An 18,373-nucleotide genomic window follows, 5' to 3' on the forward strand; every position below is an offset into this window, starting at 1 on the left:
TCGGAATTTTTGCCGCCCAGCCTTCGTCTCGCCCTCCACACGCACGACACACGCCCAGAACGGGGACGGGGCTTCCCTCAGCCTTGGCCTTTCACTTCTTCCTTTTCTTCACGAAGAACGATCCGATACCCTCTGATATACCTGACCTTGTCTCACAATGCCTCCTTCAAAGAAGGGAGGCAAGTCTTCTGCCTCTTCCGCCACACGCAAGAAGCAGGCGGCCAAAGCGGCCAAGAAGTCCGGTGAGGACCCGAAAGCTGCTGCTGCTGCTGCCTCTGCCTCGGGAGCCGCTGGAACAAATGGCTCGCAACGTGGTCAGAAGAAGGACAAGAAGTCGAAGAAAGAATTGAAGAATCGTAAAAAGGTCTTCATTCCACCGCCAAAGCCTCCTCAGCCTCCACCGGATCCGCTCGATACGCTTGGGTTGGCTTCGTTGCTTCCGCCGGGCCTAGTGGTGCTGCTTAGGAAGGCGGCGAAGAAGGATGTGATTACGAGATCCAGGGCGCTAGAGGGACTTTTGGGCTGGATTGACGCCAAGGATGAGGAGGGCGAGTCGGCTGCGTTGGGAGATGAGGAAAGGGACAGTGCGCTGGTCATGATGCTCCCATCCTGGGTACACCTCTTCCCCCGTCTGGCTGCCTCTCCTACTAGAAGGCTGAGGCTTATGACGGCGCAGATCCTGGCCAAGCTCCTGGATAGCTCCCTCTCTACAAGGACTGAGCTACTTCTTGCGCCGCAATATACTGAGGCCATTCTCGGTCCGTGGTCGACCCTGGCATGGGATACAGACAAGGCTACATCCAACGTTGCTCGTGGCTCTTGGGACGAGGCTGTCTCCTGGCCGAGCGAGAGCGCAGATGAGGGCTCGAAGCTCTACTTGCCCGACTACCTGGCCACCCTCGCCAATTTCCTCTCCATGCTGCTTCTGCAAGGCTCAAGCTCTACTTCACTTCCCACCTCCTCTGGCGATCCGCAATTGTCAAGAGGTAATTCGTATGCACCAGGAGTCGATGGCGCAAGAGACGCCAAGAACCGCGATGATACAAATGTCGAAGAAGACTCGAAAGCAGCTAATGCAAGGCTTGCAGCAGCCGCACTAGGCGCCTTGACCTGGGTCTTGACCACTTACAAGGCAGCAGACGAATGCGAAGAGCTCGTCAATCTTCTCCACTCCGATGCTCTTTGGACGGCACTGTATGCTACGCCTCACAGTCAGTCTGAGGCCTCCCAGGTGCAGTCCTTCGGCGTCGACTATCCTGTGACACGGAGCCGAGCCTGGGTATTGCTGTCTACGGTTACTTTGCAGCATCCGCAACTACTCGGCCAAATTCTTCACATTGTGGCGCCTATCGCACTCGCAGCAGCTTGGGAGGAGAGAGATCAGTCTGTCGTCAGAAACATGCTCGATGCCTTACTACCGATGCTATCGAAGCACAATGAGGCATGGTCCATCAAGGGTGACACAGACGAAGATAGTGAAGACGAGGACGACAGCTCGGATGAGGAGGAAGGCGAGACTGGCGAGGCTGATAGCAATGCGCTTCGCAACCAGCCTGGCGCTCTGGCAGACTTCCAAGACTGGATACAGAACGGATGCGGAGGTTCGCCTCGCCTTGGGCTCCCTGCAGTGCTCGTTCTAGTTTCGACAATACCGGCTTCGGTCCTTCCTCCTACACGCCAGGCAATTGGCACCTTCCTCGACTTGTTTTGGTCCAGTCGCGAGGCCTCTGTCTACGATACCGACAGGCTTGCACAAAGGGAGGTGCTGAAGAGCTTCGCCGAGTGCTCGGCGTACCTCATTGGAAAGCTGAGCAAGAGCGACCTCGAGGCCACAGCGGACGTGGCTGCTGAGCAGCTCGGCAACAAGCTCTGGAGGGAGGAGGTGCTTCCATCAGGGGATGTTGAGGAAGGCGGCCGGTCAGCAACACTCGCTCCCTTGTCTCTGACACGGGCCCAAGAGGCTGTTGATGAGCGGATCGTCTCTACCACGCGGAACCTCGCAAAGCTGGGCGAGCAGGGCGTCGTGGTGCAGTCTCTTCTCGATATCCTCCGCTCGAGCTTGCAAGAGGTAGCAGAGGGGACTACTACTTGCCAGGCTGCGAGTATTAGTCGTGCTACGAGTATTCTGGCCTCATTGGGCGCAGAGACTTCTCCACCGTTGCTGCAGAACTGGGCAAGCGATCTGGTAGGCAAATTGACAGATACGAGTGCGTCATCTCTCAACAGTGACTCAGAGGGTGCGGATATGGCATCAATTGCATCTCGGACAGCGCTGCTGTCTGATCTACTAAGATCGTGGAAGGCGAGCGGCAATTCGTCAGCAGTGGAAAACTTTGCCCAAAGTACCATCGGGAAACTCGTGCAAACGACGCGAGTACCTTCCAAAGCCGCAGGCGATTTCCTCTCAGCTTACCTTCTGGTAGCTTCCAAGGATTCGGCAGGCAAGCATCTTGTCGCTCTCATCGAAGCCGCTGCAGGCATTACCGACCCCAAGATCAAAGTGCAGACCCTGCAAGCGGTACTAGATGGCGTCCCTGCAGGGACTTTCTCAGAGTCAGAGTTCTCCACGAACACGAAACTAGACGATGTGGTGCTCTCCATCGCCTCGGATATCAACGGTGGCTCGGCTGCAGCGGACGGCGAGTTGTTGCTCAGTCGTCTCATTGATCAGCCAAGGCCCTTTATCGAGACCGGAACTGTGAATGAGGTGCTTGCACTCCTCATTTCTCGTCTGCACAGCGTTGCACACGACGCCATTGCAGGTGGTGGAGGGTCCACTTCTAGCTTTCAGCAGGCAGAGCGGATAGCGAGCATCCTTGCCAAGTGGTCCAAGGGAGAAGAGCAGAGAGCACAGTACCTCCTGGACTCCAATCTCTTCGAAGCTGCAGCAACGGCCTCTTTCGGCCTGCACTTCCTAGCGCAAAGTTCAGCACCTGAGGCAGCTCAGCTGTGGAAGAATCTCACAGTGTTACAAGAGGCCGAGAAGGTGGCTCTTTCCACGCTTCGCGAGAAGCTGGCTGACGTTCAGGTGGAGACCGTCATCGTGCTGGAGGGCGCTCGAAGGTTCTTCGCCTCATCGCAGACGACTTCGAGCCTTTCGATGCTCGAGATTCTGCCTTCGCAAGAGACACTGGACACTCTGCTGTACTCCACGGCGTCCTCTCTCAGAACTCCTTCATCCCTCTCAATTCTGGATCCCCTGGCGGCAAGTGCACAAGAAGGGCGATCGGCAGTCACCCACACTTACGACACCGAGGGACTCAGCGAGTATGCCCGATCAGCATATGCTCTGCTCCTCTTCCTCGAGGAGAGCCGGAGCGTTGCACGATCTCAGCCTTGGGCGCTGCCCCACATTGTCATGCTTGCCCTGCTCTGCGAAGATGAGATGCACATGTCCGGTGGAGCAGGAGGCCTGCTTCAGCCTGACAAGTTCGTTGCGTCTTCCAAGCAGGGAACGCAATTGCGACTGTTGCTCGAGAGGTGTATCAAGGTCAGCAGTAGTATGCTGGCGGCCCTCTGTGGATCTCTTCCTGAGACGTGGCATACCTCTGCTACGGAAACTCTGCAGAAGAAACCCGATGCATCTTCTCAAAATGACGCTACTCTGCAGATTATGGCCTCCTTATGGCGGGCAAGTATCGCTCAACAGGCTCCCATCAGTACAGGTCACTTGACTCGCATCTTCTCGCGCCTCCTCGCTGGAGTTCTGAGCTTCACGTCTGCGGGAGAGCAAGAGGGAACGAAATGGATGCGACTGGCTCAGGCTGTGGAGAGCAAAGCTCCTCATCTGTCAGAGGCGATCATTTACCCGGCGAAGTCCTATGTGTATGACACGCCGCTGTATGACCGGCAGAGGAACGACATCGTCTCGCGATTGGCCAGTACGCCGCCTTCGAAGGCTAATGGGGAAGGTCTGACTCTTCTTCGTCTAGCAGTCGCCATTGCTCCGCCCCCAGAGTCAAGCATGGTCTTTGTACCACAGCAGAGGGTCGTCTTCCTCTTGCAGGGTCTGCAGAGATGGGTCGCTAGTGATGAGGATCTAGACGAGGAGATCAACACTCGTTTAGCAGAACTGTTCCTGCACGTTGCGCCACTAGTTCAGGAGATGCCAGGCAGTCACCTTGACTTCTTCTACGACCTCATAGAGTCCAACTTGGAAGTCTCTTCGTCTCTGTCAGAAGAGCCGGCACTGCCGACCTTGTTCCATTCACTGAAGCTGCTGGAGCTTCTCGACGAGCTCTCCATTCGCAACTCGCTATTGAGAGACGTCTGGAAGGAGCACCAAGAGCCCGTGGTGGAGCTGCTGCAACCTCTCTTCAAGTCATTGGCTTTGCCAGAGGAATCTAGCATCAGTCGAGTGTTGACCTCGAGCGTTTCAATTGCCAAGGAGATGACGGCAGAGCTTCTGGTGGGTGTAGTTCGTCAACACCAAAATGCCTTCCAGAGCGATGACTTCTACGCAACATTCTGTGCGCTGCTCAAGAGCCCGATGCGCGAAGTTCAAGTAGCTGCCTTCCGACTTTTGGCTGGCTCTATCAGGTCGAATGTACGAGAGCTGGTTCTGGAATCAGCATTAGAGAAGGAAGGTGACGAGAGGCCTCGCGTAACCTTGGCTCCTGCGCAGCTACTCGAGTCGGCTAGTCGGCGAATTGATGTCACTGCTGAGGATCTCGAGGAAGATCTCGAGCTGAGCAGGCAGGTGATGAGCTACTTGCTAGCCTGGCTGGCCATCTTCGAGCACTTCGAAGAGGCTTCCGTACAGCTCAAGTCGATCTATGCTGGACAGTTGCAGCAGGAAGGTCTCCTTGCCAATAGTCTCCTGCCCACTGTCTTCTCCCTCTTGGAGCCGCGGAAGAGCAGGCGAAACAAGGACGGTCAGATGGTAGGTCCCTTTGATCCTGACCGATACTCGGTTGACGAGATCTTCGTCGATCTCCTGGAACCCAAAGATTCCTCCTCTCTCCGTCAACTCGCAACCCACATCTACTTCCGAGCTCTCCTCTACACCCCTACTCTGGTGCGGGAGTGGTGGTTGGGGATCAAGGATCGTCAGCTCTCCCTCGGCGTTGCCTCCTTTACGACGCGCCATTGCTCTCCTCTGATTGCCTCTCGCGAGTTGGGTCAACTACGAGAGCCCGAAGCCCTCTCCCGTCTGCAGGACGAGGCGATGAGTATCCGTATTCTTGGGGCCAATGAGGTGGTGGGTACCTACACCATCGATGAGCATCCCATGGAGATTGGTATCAAGATTCCTCACGACTATCCTTTGCACGGCGTAGAAGTTCGGGATATCCGTCGCGTTGGCGTCTCCGAAGCACAATGGCGTGCCTGGCTGCTAGGAGTTCAACAACTGATCATCTCTCAAAATGGTCTCGTCTTTGATGCGCTCATGCTCTTCAAGCGCAATGCCGAAGCCAAGTTTGCTGGATTTGAAGATGGAGAATGTAGTATTTGCTACTCGATCATTAGTCCAACGGATAGGAGCTTACCGACAAAGCCGTGTAGGACTTGTAGCAAAAAGTTTCATGCAAGTTGTTTGTTCAAGTGGGTTACGAGTAGCGGGTCGAGTACTTGCCCGCTTTGTAGGTCAGTGTTGTAGAGGAGGGAGGTGGAGTATAGCATAGCATGACATGGCATCCGGTGGTAAGGTGAGACCGGAAAGTTCGCAGGGAAGGCGCGGAACTCTTATCATACATTAGCAATGATCATCAATCTGTACCGAGACTTGTCAAATGCTTAGATGACTACTTCGATTGCATACCCACGAGCTGATCGTCTGCCCATCTTCTCCTGAGTGGCTGCTCTCTGACGGCTCTTTTCATGCGAAAAGAGCTCCCCTCTCATCCTCTGCCCCAATCTCAAATGGATCCCTCACACTCCGGAACTGCTGTGCATACCAACTTCTATAATCCCTCTTCAACACCTCTACCTCTCCATGAATCCCCGCCACCTGATTAGCCAATTGCATAAATGTCGAATGCTGGAAATAGAGGGTATCGGAAATGGCTTGAGGAGAGTGGGCATCCCGAGAGGATAGAGAGGATAGGTGACGGGAGACTTGCTCCATGGAGTCTCTGTAGCGGAGGATACGGGAGCGGAACTCTTCGGCTGATTTTGTAAAGTAGCTGATGGGGATTAAGAGATGGTAGGAGAATGTCATGGTCAGGAAATCAATCAATGAATCAATCAAGCTGTGTTCTGCTTGACTCCGGCTATGCTGTAGCTGTATGATAGCTGGATACTCACTCTCGCATCCAATCCCTTCTACTATCTCCAGCTCCCCTTCCATCCCTGAAGGCCCCTCCAATCTCCCAAAGGACACCCAAATCATTCCGATCATTCTGTACAGTGGAGCCCAGATTCCTCACAGTAGTCAGCTCGCGTTCCAGGGACGAACCGAGTGTAGCTAGTGCAAGTCCCGCTTCATGAAGGGTGGAATAGAGAGCAGAAATCTGTTGCCCGAGCGGGGCAAGGGAGGAGCTTCCTCCGGGTCCCGAGAAGGACGAGGCCGAAGAAGAGGAGGAGGGGATAAGCTTGGGCTGTAGTTCATCTCGTATCGAGACTTGAGAATTGATCATCTTGTCCATTTCTTCTACCAGCTTGCGAGCTTCATCACTCAGATCGTTGAAGCGTTCCTTCTGGTAGAAGGGATGGGAGAGGAGAGCAGATCCTCCTTGCTGCTGCTGCTGCTGTTGCTGCTGTTGTGATTGTCCAAATCCAGAAAGGGCAGACGAACCTCCTGCTGCTGCTCCTCCGAAGAGGGAGCCGCCTAGACCGGTATTGATAGAAGCAGCTGCAGGTTGCGTCGTCCCAAACAGTCCTCCCCCGCCCGTGCCGGTATTGGACTGGGGTTGCGCACTGCTTTGCCCAAAGGAGAACCCACCAGGCTTAGCAGCAGTCGATGTGCTACTTCCAAACAGGGACGTACCGGCTCCCGGCTGTTGAGTCTGTGTGTTCGAGGGTCCACCAAACGAGAATGTGCTGGCAGGCTGCTGCTGTTGTTGCTGCTGAGGCTGCGATGTACTTGCACCACCAAAGGAGAACGAAGGAGCTCCTGCTGTGCTTCCTGCCGGCGCTGTAGTACTCGGATTTGCTCCTCCTCCTGTACCTGCTCCTCCGAAGGAAAAGCCTCCAGTAGTGCCTGTGCCTTGTTGAGGTTGTGATGTGGTGGTCGAAGAAGAGGGGCCGCCGAAGGAGAAGGGCTGCTTGGCGGGGGGAGCCCCGCTAGTCCCAAAGGAGGCAGAGCGGATCATCCTCGTCTCTTCACAAGAGCGGTGGAGAGAAGCAGAGGAACGCAAACGATCTCAGAAGACGGCCTTGTCGAGAAGGTAGGGCAAGGTCAGAAAGAGTAAAAGGAAGGAGTAGTCGTGGTGTTGGAGGAACGAGGATCCATCGTCTCGTCTCGCAAAAGGCTCACTTCACTTCCGAGACGCGCCCCGCTGCAGCTTTGCCGCGATGCTGCTCAGACCTTCTACAAATCAACGACGCTCTTGAGTGACGATTATCGATGATCATTTGAGTGGTGGTAGCGACAACCGGCGACCATGACAGTGCAGGCATGTCTGAGAGCAGTGGTGGTACATCGGCAGAGTAGAGAAGAATGGTCCATCACCTTCCTCGGACCCTCTTCCCCCTCCGCAAGGCTGAGAATGCTAGTACAATCGTTTTCTTTCATGACAAAGGATGGAGTGGAGTGGGGACACGATAAATGGCGACCTCGATGCTTCCTTTCCTTTTCCCTACCACCTTCTTACATCATACCTCCCATTCCACCCATGCCGCCCATACCGCCCATTCCACCACCACCTGGTGGGCCCTTCTCTTCAGGTGCGTCCACCACACATGCTTCCGAAGTGGTCAGCAGCGACGACACCGAGATGGCAGAGGTCAGCGAGGACCTCACCACCTTCAGAGGGTCCAGGATGCCAGCCTCGATCATGTCCGTGTATCGGCCCACACTGGCATCGTAGCCGTAGGCAAAGTCTCCTGGGTTCTCCAGCAGGCGGCCAACCACCACGGAGCCTTCCTCTCCGGCGTTCTCGACGATTGTGCGGCAAGGGCGTGTAAGAGCGGCTCGGAGGATCGAGACACCCAATTGTTGGTCAAAGTTGGCAACCTTGACTGCGTCCAGGGCCTGAGTGGCCTTGAGCAGGGCAACTCCACCACCTGGCACAATACCCTCCTCGACGGCGGCCCGAGTAGCGCACAGGGCGTCATCGTAGCGGTCCTTCTTCTCACCGACTTCGACTTCCGAGCTACCTCCGACCTTGATCACAGCGACACCACCGGACAGCTTCGCCAGACGCTCCTGCAGCTTGGTTCGGTCGTACTCCGAGGTGGTAGGGTCGTTGACGGCGGATCGGATCTGCTCGCATCGGGCCTGCAGAGCATCCTTGTCACCCTCGCCATTGAGGAAGATGGTGTCCTCCTTGGTAATAGTCACGGACCCAGTGCTGCCGAGCAGCTCAGGAGTGGCCTGCTCCAGCTTGGTCTCAAGCTCGTCAGAGAAGACCTGACCACCGGTCAGGATACCCAGGTCGCCCAAGATGCTCTTGCGGTTGTCGCCGAAGCCAGGAGCCTTGACGGCACAGACCTGGAGCTGTCCTCGCAGCTTGTTCAGAATGCAGGCTGCGAGAGCCTCTCCGTCGATGTCCTCAGCAATGATGAGCAGAGGGCGGCGAGAGGAAGCTGCGGCCTCCATGGAGGGCAGAATGTCCTGCAGAGCCGAGATCTTCTTCTCAGCGAGGAGGATCAGAGGCTTCTCGAACTCGCACTTCTGGGTCTTGACATCGGTGATGAAGTAAGGGGAGATGTAACCTCGGTCAAAGCGCATACCCTCGGTGATCTCGATCTCGTCTTCGAGAGTTCGGCCCTCCTTGACGGTGATGACTCCCTCCTTGCCGACCTTCTCCATAGCCGTGGCAATGAGGTCACCAACGTGCTTGTCGCTGTTGGCAGAGATGGTAGCAACCTGAGCGATCTCCTCAGAAGTGGTCACAGCCTTCTTGTTGGCCTCGAGGAAAGAGATGACGGCCTCAGCGGCAGCCTGAGTACCCCTTCGCAGGTCCATAGGGTTGCAGCCGGCAGCGACGTTCTTGACTCCCTCTGCAAAGATGGCTCGGGCGAGAACGGTGGCGGTTGTGGTTCCGTCACCGGCCACTTCGTTGGACTTGTTGGCCACATCTTGGACCAGGCGAGCTCCAAGATTCTCAAACTTGTCCTTGAGGGTAATGGCCTTGGCCACTGTCACACCGTCCTTTGTGATCTTGGGTCCGCCGTAGGCTGCGAGGCGAAGGAAGCGAGCGCATGGGCATTGTGTGAGCAGCTAGGACCATCGAAGCCAAGTGAACCTTCTCCATGGTACGATCGACTCACCCTGTTCAATGATAACGTTCCTTCCCTTTGGACCCAGTGTCACTGACACGGCGTTGGCCAGGAGGTTGACACCGGCGAGCATGGCTTGCCGTCCATCGTTTGAGAACTTGACCTCCTTGTGGGCCAATGCTGCTGTGCTGGTCGAGAAGGTACGGGGTGCGGTGGCAAGGGCGTTGCGGAGAGACACCGGTGCCGGGCGGCCGGCGAGGGAAGAAGAGGCTGCGCGGAGGAGAGACATGATGGTATCGTAGGGTGATGAGTCAGGAGGGGAGGGTGATGGTATATGCTTGTGAGTCTTTGAGGATGAGGTGAGTAGAGCTTCCTGCGCCTTGATCCCCGCCTCCGCCCGCGTCGCCGCCTCTCCACCGAATCGCATCGAAGAAAAAAAGTTGAGCGGCCGTCGTCAGCACTTCCGGAACGCAGCCGTCGATTCCGGTCCAACACCTTCCAGGCCGACAATTGCTCATCTCACCTCGCCCTTCTCCTTCTCGTACGCAAACCACCAACACATCACAGCAGACATCATGGTGAGTCAGAAATCGCCCCATTCAGTCAATGTCACCTCTTTTGCTTGGCTTACAATGTCCCTGCTCCACTTACCCACCACAGGCCCAATCAACTATCCGATCCATCGCCAGCGTCAAGCCACTCCTGGACCGAGTGCTGCTGCAGAGGTTCAAGCCCGCAGAGAAGACGGCCACTGGTCTCTTTTTGCCCTCTTCGGCCACTAGCTCGCCCCTGCCCGAGGCCAGCGTCATCGCTACTGGACCCGGAGCACCCAACAAGGAGGGAGCCGTGCAGCCAGTGTCGGTAAAGGTGGGAGACAAGGTGCTGCTGCCCAGCTGGGGAGGTCAGAGCATCAAGGTCGGAGACGAGGTGAGTCATAGACAAGACGAGTGAAGGTCGACAGGTGACTCTGGCAAAGGAAGGTGTGCATGTGGACTGGCTCTGCGAATCAGACCGAGGGGCCGAGCCAGTCGGCCACACGCTTCTCTCTTGAGTCCCTATCACCTTTGCATGAATTCCTCCGTCCAAGGGCCCGCCTTACTGACCTCGTTCCCTCTCTCCCTCTTCTGCTCTGCTTAGGAGTACCTCCTGGTCAAGGACAGCGAGATCCTTGCCAAGATCTCCGAGTAAGCATCGTCGTTACCCGCTTGGCAAGCTACTTGCCAGTCATATCACCCACTTGTCCCCCCAGTGTACTATCATCTCAAAAAGAAGTGTCTACCAATAGCAATTGATCGCACCACTCAACTCAAATCTTGAGGTCTGATCTGAGGAAAGCGCATACCCTGGTCGGAGGAAGTGGAGAAATATCTCACGTGCCTGCGATCAGGGCAATCGGTCACCGTCGGTCATAAGGGACGAGACAGGGGTTGGTTACAGAGCGATGGGTCGTCCGCCAGTCCAAGCTCTGCCGAGATTAGACCAGAACTTGCCACTGGGTGGCAGAAGTAAGAAAAAGCTCCGAGCCGATCAGCGGATACTCTGACGTGGATACGCTTTGATACGGACTGCTTGGCTAGCCATGCATGTCTACGCTTTACTGACACCTCCTTTGAGCGTAGTGTCCTCTGATAGCTCTCGAATGCGGTCATCGTACGCTTTTCCGGAGTCGTGCTCGCTCCGGAGGCAGTAGCAATCATGCAATGAGGCTTGCCAGGTTGGACCCTGTTCTCAGACCAGATGTGGCGCTAGCAGCGCAAGCGACGGTAGTGTGACAGGCTTAATGCTGCCGCACTGTGAGATGATCGGCTGGAGGTCTACCCGCTTTCAGCCTGTGATGGCGCTGCCCCCCATCGCTCAACGAGAGGGAGCTGAAAGAGTTGGTCGGTCCAACGTAGCTCTCGCCTCGCTCGGACTGGGCAACCGAGACATCCACTGCGAGCTGTTGCGACGCCACAAACTTCTGTCAACGGCCCTGTACGTAGGCTAGCCAGATGCGAGCAATTCGCCATGAGGCTTTGCAGGCCGAAGCTCGGCTTGGTCTCGTACGGAGCGGTGCTAGGCGGCGCGGGTGAGACCCTCTCCCAAGATACGGGCACGAGGCAGAGGTGGCTGTCTCCCTTTCTGCGCCACTTGTTTCGTGCCATTTGGCAGTGACAGGCATTACAGAGTGTGATAGTGCGCCGTCGTAGCGGTGGTGGCTGTCTTGGCCCTGGTGGTCCCCAGTTCACTGGCCTTGAATGGTGGTGGGTAAGGCGGGGGTGCCTGTATGCGGAAGGGTCCTTCGCGGGGCGCAAGTGGCGCAGAAGCCTTCGTTGCCGACGGAGAAGCGTCGGAGTTTGCAGAGTGTGGCTTGATTGTGGCGCATCTCGACGCCTCCTTGATTCGCCCAAGCGTGAATGGCTTGGCCCAGTCTTACCCCTCCACGCCTGGCCTGGTCCCTCTGCCTGCCTCTACCTCACACTCCACCATCAGCCACACCTCGCTCGCTACCTTTCAGATCCTCTCCGACCCAGAAGCGTCATCATCCCACTCCTCCGTCAAACTCCCGAGATCAGCTTTGAGCCCTGTACCTAGCTTCACCCACGCCGTCACCGCATTCTACGCTCACCCAATTCTATCGCCCTACGCAACAGCCACTTCCAACATTGAACCCATAGTCACGCCTACCTGATCTCTTTCGCCTAAAGCTTTATCGTCTTCTGATCCATAACTCCCCTCCCTTCCTTCATCAGTTCCCTCCTCATTGTCCACTCCTCCTTCTTGGCTCCATATTCCTTCATTCTCTTACTAATTTTCCCGTCTAATCCATTCCTCGTTCTTCACTCTTCTACGCACCAGCAGACGCTACTCAAACACCTCGACTCGACCCGTGTCGTCATCACACGTATACCAGATTCTTTACAATTTCCCTTGTCTATTCGCAACTTACAAGTGTACATCAAACTCTCTGCTCAACATGGCCTCCACACCCGTCCAACGTCCCCGCCTCGGCTCGCGAGCCAACACCGACTTGGGACCTCTCGTCAACCCGACACCCGCTATCACTTCCAACAGTGAAGCCAAAGAAGGCGTCAAGGACCTCGGCCAAGGGACTCAGGTCTCTGTCGCTGGCCGCAAGCTCTCCAACGGCGCCTGCCTACCGGGAGGAGTCGTTATGCCAGCGTCACCGTTCTTGCCTCTGCCACCCGCTCCGACCGCCGAGGAACTTCTCGCTGCTGAGAGAGCGGAGACAGTCAAGACTCCCACACCCTCCAACCTTCTTCGCACCAGCTCTTCTCGCAAAGTCAATGGTGCCAGTGAGCTCAAGAGGACCGGATCGGGTGTCCCCAAGGGCAAGACTTCCACGACCGGTGCCTCGGGAATGATCAGAAGGTGAGTCGAGGACGTCCATCTCAACGGCGCTATCGAAATATTAACTGACCTTGCTCACCACATGCCTTCGTATTCTGTCTCAGCTACTCACTTCCCGTCGCCACCCAGAGAGAATTCGACCAACAGCGCCGGGCCTTTGCCGAGCGAGAGGCCGACGAGCTAGAGTCCCAGTCCAGTTCTTGGTCCAGTGGCTGGCCAGGATCAGCCGATTTCCTAGGTGCACCTCGCCGCCAGACACGTCTCACTCGGGCCAGCAGCGGTCGAGTATGTCCTCTGGCCCCCACCCGCAGCAACAACGGCGGCCTCCGAACGCCCCGAAGCCCGGTGACCCCCGCGGCAACTCCTCTCAGTCCCACCAAGAGGACATTCTCTTCGTCTTCGCTGCGAGTCCCCATCTTCCCGCCCACTTCTCAGCTTGCCGCTCAGGTCTTTGACGACAGCGACGATGATGATGAGGAGGCACCTCCTGAGCCTGAAAATGACGTCAGTGAGGAGGCTCGTGAGATTCTTCGACGACTCTCCCTTGTCGACGAAGGCTCTGAGGTCGAGGACGAGGACACCCCTACGAGCACGAACCTCGTAGGGGTTTGTCGCCAGGAGAGGATGGGAAGCTACTTTGCTCCTCGTCGCTCCGACAGTCAGGACAGCGATCTTAGTCGTGGGTCGTCCACCTACGACGAGCGCGGACCCAACACTCCCATGGTGCCCAACTTTCCCAACACTCTCGGCTTCTCCCCCACGCCGCCCATTGGAATGGAGCACAGCTTCTCTTCCCGATTCAAGATCCGAGCAGAAGTTACTGCAGGTGTCTGGGTAGGCGGGAAGGGTGGCAAGCAAGAAGAAAGTGATGATGAGGGAGGACTGGACGACCTCATCCACCCTACCCATCTCGCTCCACCCCCAGCAATGGCCGTCTAGCTAGATCCGCACACATAGACTCTACAGCCTCAAGTATCCTCTATTACCTTCCGTCTCGATCCGCCACAGTAACGACACTTCACGACATCACGACATTTCACGAGCTACCGCGATCCCTGGACTCATACCTAATCCAATCTTACTGTCTCTGTATCGCCACCTTTACTCTACTTGACTCTAGCATCGTTACCCCCCTGACCCCTCATATCCACTAATCTATCTCGGCTGTCCTGGCCCTCTTTTATCTGGACACCTTACTCACCACCCCACTACGCTACCCTACACTACTTCACACCGACCCACACTCGTTTATCCATCTCGTACACACACCTACCTGTTTGGCTACCTTACAGCACGGTATTCTCTGCTGTCCAAAGCGGGGCTAGACTATATATACTTATTTACATTTTCAGGTTCCTCGTATCCTGTGACGAATCGGCTTGAGTGAGTGAGGTTGCGCACTTGCTTCCTCGAGAGCAAGCAGAGCTGATGTTCAAGCGCAAAGAGGGGAAATGAGCACACTATCGCGAGCGAGAGTTCGCCACGCGAAGCCGGCGATCGAAGCCAAACGGCGCGAGGCGAGGCGAGGCGAGGCGAGGTGACATGACATGGTCCTTCGGATGTACGGATGTGCGGCGAGGTGCGTCTGCAGGCTTGTTCCCAAGAGAGCCTACTAGTGAACGAATTGGGGTCTCAGGCCCTTCCCTCCTTCGTTTACTCTTCTTTCGTACGCCCCTCCCGGTTGCTCCTCCCTAGCTCTGCTTATTACTGGCTTGCTTCGTACTGCCGCCATCCTTTGTCTCTGCTGCTCCGCTAGTCCTCATCGTCATCTCAACACACGCAGGTCGCTCCAGTGGCCTGTACTTCGTGAGATTGTACCGACGAGCAGGCGAAAGACAGGACCCACAGCGACACCAGCTCACCTCAGCCAGACATACCATCTTCCTAAGCACTTTTTACAATGACTACTCGCAAAACATTCGGAACTTCATCGTTTGTGCTCCTGACGGTGACTTGGGTACTGCTCTCAATCTTTACCTCCGATTCGGTCGTGCTAGCCTCACCAATCTCTCCAGAGACATCGAGATGGGCTCAAGTGGCAGAGGAACGCCCCTCTGAGTCATCAGACCTCGTGAAACACGTCCACACCGACATGGAAGCGCGCACGGCTATCAAGCATCAGCGAGATGTAAAGACTTGGGGACCTCCGCCGCTACTTGTGCAAGACGAGGCTAATGACAAGAAGGACGATGACTGCATAGAGAATGTGAGAGATCAGCGACACGAGCATGATGAGGACTGCTCAGACGACGATGGTCACAGAGCTCATCAAGCTGAAGATGAGGACTGCCCGGATGACGACTACCCCGATGAGGACTACCCCGATGAGGAAGATGATGTGTCACGGCAGGGCGATCCCTCCATGCAAGAGCACCGCCAGCAAGACCAGGACGTAGACTTCGACGGCCACTTACCTCGCCAGACAGTCAACAATCTGATGCATCCCCTGCCGTCGTTGCTTGCTCCACCTCGGATAGGTCTGCCTCTCAGAGGAAGCAGAAAGCTTTTCTCGGAGATCGACACCAATTCGACTGCGCCGCTCTCCATTAAAGAGGATCGGACAGTCAAGATTGGGCTTCCCGTCGATATGAGTACAGAGGATCGGCATGCCGACAGCACGACCAACGTCGATTGGCATTCACGACACGCAGACAAGGCGCCGGTATCTGCTTCTACTGGGACCTCAAACAGATTGCCAGAGTGCACTGAAGGTGTCTTTCCACCAGGCAACGCAACGAGACGCTCTTTCGAGGTGCAAACTGAAGACCTCAGAGACCACATGGCTCACCAGCCATGCACTCCACCTAAGAAGAGCACGATAAGTTACTCTCGAACGAGCAGCAGACGACCTTGCCGCAGAACAACGTCTACGCACGCCCCTTACCGATCGTCACATAAGTCACACCGGACAGCTACGGCGACTGCGACGCCCACTGGGTCAGCAGCGTCGCACCCCTCTTCCTGGACGCAGACCATGCTCACTCTGGCTGATGACACGGTCCTCATGAAGACTGAAGTATGGATTCCCGAGGAGGAAGCGCCTCAGAGCTCTCTCCGGAGTCTCACGAAGCGTTCGAACTCTGACGATTTTGGGCAGAAGGACGATGAAGTTGCCGCTGCAGTCACCTCTGCCCTGAAGGCATTTCTAGAGCAGGAGGAAGTGCGACATTACCTTCTGCTGCCGCACTACATTTTCATCGTCAGTCCCGATGATGCCACTGGCAAAGTGAACATCTCCACCGTCTACTTTCGGCCAGAGGAGCAGGTGACACACAGACAGCTCCATCGTGCCTCTACGGCCGCCGCTAGTGGTGCACCATGGCCACGTTGGCCCGGCCCGCGACACAGAGTGGAAACCACAGCCGACGTGACCTGGTATGTCTTGCATATCATTCCTGTACTTCTCCTCATCTTCATGCGCACTACCTACTCTGGACGACTGGAGCGCATGCTCGTCCTCGCGACTTTACTCCTCTTCCTCTGCGACTGGCTCATCTTAATGGACCACAATACCAAGCGCTTCTTCGATGTATCCATCGATGACCCCAAAGAAGGGCTCTGGTACCTCCTGTACTACTCCGAATGGACCCTAGCACTGATTTTTGCGCCCTATCTCTATCATTGGATGGACAAGTGCACAGGTGGGAGATTGCACGCACTCCTCAGGAGGAGGATCATCCCTGCTGGTGTCTGGCTCATGGCTCGAGGTACTCCGACACAAGCACTTCGGGCTCGGCGCCCAATTCCGCACAGGAGGAACGCTAGTGACAGTCATACGTTCTTTACTGATCTCGAGCTGGTGAGGAGAGACGCCAGTGCAAGTACCATCCCCTGCGAGACAGCAATTCCGCTTGATCCTATGGGACCGGCAGAAGTCATTGTGAGTGGTGAGGAGGAGCAGGGCACTCACGGTCGTGCCCGAAGGGCAGCGAGGACTGGCGCATGAGGAGTGGGAAACACTCAGTGCGCGTTCACGGAGAAAGAAGCAGGAAAGCAGCCGTGGCCTTTCATTATCGTCTAATGTACACATCTATCCCAGAATTACTATCTCTCTCATCTACGCGTCTCTCCTAAAAACATCGCATTAGATCGTGTGCCCAAAATCGCGTTCATTGCTTGGTGCTCTACGACTCCTGACGTCCTTCACTTTCTGTCTCGCTCTCCGTTTCACTCCCGCTACCAGATAAAGTCTGCTGCGCCTTGATCGGGGGTGGCTGCTGAGATGCGTCTGCCTTCTCCCCACTGGCTTGTTTCACCACAGGGGTAGGAACATGCTCTACAGTGCCTCTTGTAGCTCCTTGTCGAGCATGCATCTCCTCGATCCAGCGCTTCTCGAGATATCGCTTCAATTCAGGCATGGTCTTGTACGTCTCCCCCTCCGATCCCGCCGAGGTTCCACCCGCCCCTTGCGCTCCTGGCGGGGATGGTGACCAATCAAGCGGCACCAGTGGTCCTCTCAACATCCTCTCATAGTAATGAGGCGCCCTTGGTAATGCTCTCTTTCCCCTCTTCTGCATCTCCATCACCTCATCCAGTGGTAACCAAAATCCTACACGAGGATGGAAAGAGAGGTAGTGCTTCTTGTGTCGTAGACGTTCTGCGACTAGGTCCGAGGAGATTACGTGAAGGTGAACGGTGTCCATCGAGGGGACGGCGTGGAAGCCGATGTGGGTATCCCAGACGCAGTTCGCCAAGAGCGGTGGGTGGGTAGCGTCGAGGGGTTGGGGGCCCAGGGGAGTGCTGGGCATGCGCTCCTTGACTATTTCGGCAGTCTGTAGGGGCGAAGCGTAAGGCGCATTTGATCAGGAGGAGATTCGGGACTGGTACGGAAGCAGGGCATGCCGGACCACTTCCTTCACTCACTTTATAAGCTGCCTTCTCTAAAGCACTCAGCACCTCGCCAGCATAAGGACTCCGAAGTAGATCGCTCAAACTCGCAAGGTGCGAAGGTGGAACCGTCTCTGCTCCATTTCCTGCCGCGTTCTTCGAAGAGGTGCCAAATGCCAGCTTTCCACCTGCAGTAGAGAGGATAGGTTTTGGCGTTTCTGTAGACGAAGCTGGAGCTGGAGCTGGAGGTGTAGCTGGACCTCTGCTGCGCCAATTACCCGAATCGGCTCCTCCCTTTTGTGGTGTTATCCGCAGTGGTGGTACCTGCTCCTCCTGCTTCTCCTCTCTTCCCGATCCCACTGCCGCACCCTTTCGCCCCTTTAGCCGAAAAGGGATTCTTGGCAAGCACAAGAAGTGATATTTTGCCTTTTCATAACCATCGTAAATAGTAATCGTCTGTTCATCCCAATGAAGCACTTCTTCCTTGGGTAGAGAGGCAGGGTCGGGAGATTTTGCGTAGCGTGTGAGGGCAGATTTCCAGGCATCGTCTTGCCCTTGTCCTTTTGGGGGAGATTGAGCTTGAGTATGGGGACGACGATGTGATGGAGGTGGGAAGGTGCGTGGTTTGGATGAGAAGGGAGTGGAGGAGGTGGAAGCGGAGGCGAAGGGGCCGGTAGAGGCCATCTTGTATGTTGCTTGGAGAGAGACGCGGCGGATGATGGTCACGAGTACAAATGGGCTTGCAGATCTGGAGCAGCGTATGAAGAGCATCCACTGCGGGATACGAGGTGTTGCGAAGTGAGGTGAGACTTCACAGTTGAGGATCAAGGTCGATGTACCTTTTAGAGTTGCACTTCGCACAAAGGCTTCC

At 56.0% G+C, this 18,373-nt stretch overlaps 7 protein-coding genes across 7 annotated transcripts; 4 read left to right on the forward strand and 3 right to left on the reverse strand.

The window, feature by feature from the left end:
• The first annotated feature begins 88 nt into the window (after positions 1-88).
• Positions 89-6,003, forward strand: BCV69DRAFT_180412 (hypothetical protein). The gene has a single exon (XM_025489563.1). The coding sequence runs from the start codon at positions 158-160 to the stop codon at positions 5,597-5,599; it is 5,442 nt and encodes a 1,813-aa protein (XP_025348133.1). The 5' UTR covers positions 89-157; the 3' UTR covers positions 5,600-6,003.
• BCV69DRAFT_298769 (hypothetical protein) lies at positions 5,819-7,253 on the reverse strand (the record flags this gene model as incomplete). Its single annotated transcript, XM_025494250.1, has 2 exons — positions 5,819-6,125; positions 6,247-7,253. 2 exons carry the CDS (start codon positions 7,251-7,253, stop codon positions 5,819-5,821), a joined length of 1,314 nt encoding a protein of 437 aa, XP_025348134.1.
• A 359-nt stretch (positions 7,254-7,612) lies between these two features.
• On the reverse strand, positions 7,613-9,613 carry BCV69DRAFT_269673 (putative heat-shock protein hsp60; the record flags this gene model as incomplete). The annotated part of the gene is made up of 2 exons (XM_025490902.1): positions 7,613-9,282; positions 9,376-9,613. 2 exons carry the CDS (start codon positions 9,611-9,613, stop codon positions 7,751-7,753), a joined length of 1,770 nt encoding a protein of 589 aa, XP_025348135.1. The 3' UTR covers positions 7,613-7,750.
• Positions 9,614-9,875: 262 nt separating this feature from the next.
• On the forward strand, positions 9,876-10,632 carry BCV69DRAFT_282478 (putative heat shock protein 10). Its single transcript, XM_025492377.1, has 3 exons — positions 9,876-9,902; positions 9,985-10,251; positions 10,462-10,632. The coding sequence occupies exons 1-3, from the start codon at positions 9,900-9,902 to the stop codon at positions 10,510-10,512; spliced, it is 321 nt and encodes a 106-aa protein (XP_025348136.1). The 5' UTR covers positions 9,876-9,899; the 3' UTR covers positions 10,513-10,632.
• A 1,506-nt stretch (positions 10,633-12,138) lies between these two features.
• On the forward strand, positions 12,139-13,808 carry BCV69DRAFT_180482 (hypothetical protein). The gene is made up of 2 exons (XM_025489564.1): positions 12,139-12,696; positions 12,780-13,808. Exons 1-2 carry the CDS (start codon positions 12,281-12,283, stop codon positions 13,612-13,614), a joined length of 1,251 nt encoding a protein of 416 aa, XP_025348137.1. The 5' UTR covers positions 12,139-12,280; the 3' UTR covers positions 13,615-13,808.
• A 767-nt stretch (positions 13,809-14,575) lies between these two features.
• BCV69DRAFT_298773 (hypothetical protein) lies at positions 14,576-16,621 on the forward strand (the record flags this gene model as incomplete). The annotated part of the gene is made up of 1 exon (XM_025494251.1): positions 14,576-16,621. One exon carries the CDS (start codon positions 14,576-14,578, stop codon positions 16,619-16,621), a length of 2,046 nt encoding a protein of 681 aa, XP_025348138.1.
• Positions 16,622-16,658: 37 nt separating this feature from the next.
• On the reverse strand, positions 16,659-18,342 carry BCV69DRAFT_282480 (hypothetical protein). Its single transcript, XM_025492378.1, has 2 exons — positions 17,539-18,342; positions 16,659-17,447 (listed from the first exon to the last, which is right to left on the reverse strand). The coding sequence occupies exons 1-2, from the start codon at positions 18,184-18,186 to the stop codon at positions 16,800-16,802; spliced, it is 1,296 nt and encodes a 431-aa protein (XP_025348139.1). The 5' UTR covers positions 18,187-18,342; the 3' UTR covers positions 16,659-16,799.
• Positions 18,343-18,373: the final 31 nt, after the last annotated feature.

Source organism: Pseudomicrostroma glucosiphilum (genome assembly GCF_003144135.1).
Source record: "Pseudomicrostroma glucosiphilum strain MCA 4718 unplaced genomic scaffold BCV69scaffold_6, whole genome shotgun sequence".
NCBI lineage: Eukaryota > Fungi > Basidiomycota > Exobasidiomycetes > Microstromatales > Microstromataceae > Microstroma > Microstroma glucosiphilum.